The sequence below is a fragment of the Mastomys coucha genome, chromosome X (genome assembly GCF_008632895.1).
Source record: "Mastomys coucha isolate ucsf_1 chromosome X, UCSF_Mcou_1, whole genome shotgun sequence".
NCBI lineage: Eukaryota > Metazoa > Chordata > Mammalia > Rodentia > Muridae > Mastomys > Mastomys coucha.
In genome coordinates, this window is record NC_045030.1 from 132,688,132 (window position 1) to 132,692,017 (window position 3,886).

Here is a 3,886-nt window from a genome sequence, read left to right on the forward strand (position 1 = left end):
ATTCACATGATAGATGCCATCCATCAAGGCACCTTGCCATTCCATACCACATAAAGGAAGACAGTCAATCAGGAGTTCTCCGGGGACACCCTACCTTCAACATAGTATCCTTGTTTAGCTATGCCAGGGACAATGCAAGGGCTACTAAAGCACGAAGGCACATCATTCTATACTACACCAGGAAAGACTACCATACCTGGATTCCCAGCATAGATGTTCTATGTCCAGAGAGCTTAGCTTCAATTGCATGCTTCAATAGACACAATGCTGCGTCTCCTCCAATATTCCTTTTTAATTCTGTTGTGACATGGAGTAGAGCTGTGTGTTGGGTGAACTTTTTCTGGTAAGATGGACAACTATTTCAAATGATTCTTCCCAGGCCTAGCTTGTTACACCAGTGAGTTTAATTGGGATATTAACAGGGTCATGGGTAAGGAGTCATTTACTGGAACATAGGGAATTCAGGAGCAGCAATACCACTGAAGAACTGCCCCTCCCCCTTCCTAGCCACTGTTAAATGCTTATAGAATTCAATTCGGGGAAGGGTAGGAAATCTGCTGCCCTCCCTTCATGAAGGCACATCAATGAGCCCAATATTGTGCTCATCTTTAGTAATCCCAGCTGCTGATAGTTCAAGAAGGCATGGCCATGCCATGCACGCATGAACGACAGCATCAGGCAACACTGTTTATTCTGGTACTATCTTGGCATGTAAAAGGAGGAGTTAGCCCTGAGTTAAAACCAGGCTAGTATTCTATAGAAAATTGCTGAGTTAAAGTTTGAAGGACAAAAGAGAGTTAATCAAACAGAAAAGAGGCATAGAATTGTTCCTTGCTTGAAAAAAAATATAAATGCAGATCTGAAGTAGTATGGCACTAACTATAAAGTAAAGTTGTAGGACAGGAAAAGTGGTTGTATTATAGAACTGTTGAAGAAAACAAGAGAACAAACTAGGTCATTGCACATATTTTGAAACTCTCATACGATAATGAAAATGTTTGCATCTTTAGTTGCTATATAATGAAGTTAAATGTTCCTTTTTATAATGAACTTTAACTGCATTGGAGGATTTTGAAGTACATTATGTATGTATATTTTGGTAATTATGCATTTATTTAATGTATTGCTTTAAGAAATGTATTGAATTAAAATAAATTCTGAATAGACTCAATTAGGCTTTTTCCCAAGTCTCTTTTTTTTATGATTTGTGATTATCTTCTTTTCTTATCATTTGCAGGGTCCCTGTTCCTCAGCCACATTCTTCTGCAGAAATGAAAGGAAACCAACCCGACACACCAAGTATGTGTGTTCCACCGTGTCTTGCTGTTTTAGCTATTATTTCTTAGAAAAGTTGGCAGAACACTGTTGCATACACATTAGTACTTGATTTAAATCTCCAGCATTGTGTTATAGCCCCTATTAGCAACAGATAAAGGTTCTCATATTGGTGTAAGTCATCATTAACAATATTGAAAAGTGCATGCAACTATAATAATGGCTGCTAGAGCCTGGGAATAGAAATATAATCATGGAGACAGGATGCTTACATGGTATCAGGGTACAATTAACAGGACTTATTTCTAGTGTTCTATGACACATCAGGGCTAGCAGAGTTGGCATTTGATTGTACATACCTAGAAGAGATTAGAAATGGATCCAAACACAAATGCTAAGTTTATGAGGTAATAGACCTTCCAGGTACCCTGCTTTTATCATTATACATTGTCTACACATATGTAAGCATTTTTTGTACCCCATAAATGTGTATAATTGTATTTTAAACTCTTTTTGTAATTAATTTATCTGAACAGCTACCAAGTACAGAAAAGGTAAAATGTGCTTTAAAGAGAGATTTGCCATCAACATAGAGATGCTATTGGCTAGAAGGAATAGTTTAGCCCTAGATACAAAGCAGAAAGCACTGACAAGCAGAAAAGAAGGTAAAGGTTGATGCCTCCAGGAAGAAGGACAGATGTGTGCAAGGGAACTGATCACAATCTCATCAGAGTCTTATGACTGTGGCCATGTGCTATGCGCTCATGATCCTATCTGCTGCTGTGAACTGCTCCTTCAACTAAAACAAATGTGAATTTTAAATGTTTAGTATGTTTTAAAGCCAAAAGGGACATTTCAAAGCACAGCAACTCTCGAAAGAAAGAAAAGTATTCAAAGAGACATTTTTGCCACTTACATTTGTATAGTATTATTCAGGTGCTCTTAAAATGTAGCCAGTGCAACTACAAAATGAAAGCAGTTTCTTCTGACTCAAGAGTGACTTCCATCAACCTTTTTTGTCTTAAAGTTCTCTCTTCAATTTTTTTCTCCTATTTAAAAGACTACTGGTATTAATAAATGGACTAATGATGATCTTTAAGAGTGAAAGTAATTATAAAACTGTTTGTTCCCTTGGTAGCAGCAAATATGAGTTTTAGTTTTAGCAGAAGAATGTTTAAGTAGGTTCAATTTTAATTGGCAGGCAGAGTAGGTAAATCCAAGTAAGTCTTCTTTGGGAATTTTTTGTTCTTTTGTTCATGATTGACTTTCAAGGAGGAGGGGATTGAATACAGTGTTCTAAGCAAGGGTAATTTCCTATTGGATTGAGTTTAGGGTTGGTTTCTGAAGTGATTTCATAATGTAATTTAGTACTGGTAAGATGCCATCAGAATTATTTGGCTTAAATGGAGTCTTTTCCATTAATTAATTTATTTGTTTACTTTACATCCCGATCACAGCCCCCTTCTCCTCTTAGAGTCCCCCCAACACACACACAACTTAAGTCGCTGTCTTAAACCAAGGGATCATCTATCTGGATTAAATATTTTAGCCCTTTACCTCCATCTTGACTTTTGGTGTAAATTTTATTTCAGTCCTTCACCCAGACAAAAGTGAAGCTAGCATTTTGTTTCTATTATCTTCTTAAATGTGCCAAAGTAAATGGTGCCAAAGATTTTAGTACAATTTTTATTGATAGCTACATGATATGAAATGCTGGGATGGGGGGTTGGTGTATATATATATATATATATATATATACATGTATATATATATATACATGGTGTCTCTGTTTGTGTGTGTCATGAGTATGTACAGGTATCTATGTGCTATAGCATGTGAAACTCAGAGCATAACCTTGAATGCCACTTCTCACCTTCCACCTTGATACAGCATCTGTTTTTGTTTGCTACTATGTACACCAGGCTATGCGGGTTCTGAATATCCAAGATTCTCCTGTTTCTGCCTCCTATATCACTGTGAAATCACCAGATTACCTGCTTTACTTGGTTCATAGAATTTGAACTCTTGTCTTCATATTTCTATGGGAAATGTTTTAACCCATTACCAAAAGCAAGTTGGGTAGGAAAGTGTTTATTTCATTTTTTAATTTGTGGTCTTATCACCCAGGGCAACTGGGGCAAGAACTGGTGCAGAAACTAGAGAAATGCTGCTTAATGGCTTGGTCAGCCTGGCTTCTTAAAGCATCCAGAACAACAGTTCAAGGGTGGTACTACCTAAGCTGATATAGGCCTTCCTACACCATCATTGTTCAAGAAAATGCCCTACAAACTTTCCTACAATCCAATTCTATGGAGGCATATTCTTTTTTTTATTAGATATTTTCTTTATTTACATGTCATAAGATATCTCCTTTCCCAGATTCTCCTCCAAAAAAAAAAAACCAAAAAAAAAAAAAAACCAAAATAAAGTAAAATAAAATCAAAAACAAACCCCTGCTTGCCACCTCACTCCCTCCTGCTTACTGGCCCTGGCATTCCTCTACACTGGGTCATACAACCTTCACAGGGCCAAGGTCCTCTCCTCCCATTGATGACCGACTTGGCCATCCTTTGCTATAAGCATGCTGCTGGAGCCATGATTCCCACCATGT

At 37.3% G+C, this 3,886-nt stretch overlaps 1 protein-coding gene across 2 annotated transcripts in view; it reads left to right on the forward strand.

The window, feature by feature from the left end:
• The window catches only part of Radx (RPA1 related single stranded DNA binding protein, X-linked), a 77,601-nt gene that overhangs the window by 49,568 nt on the left and 24,147 nt on the right, over positions 1–3,886 (forward strand). For both annotated transcript variants that reach the window (XM_031376279.1, XM_031376280.1), the window contains one exon: positions 1,238–1,299. In XM_031376279.1, the coding sequence (XP_031232139.1) occupies positions 1,238–1,299 (62 nt within the window). The remainder of the gene's footprint in view (positions 1–1,237; positions 1,300–3,886) is intronic.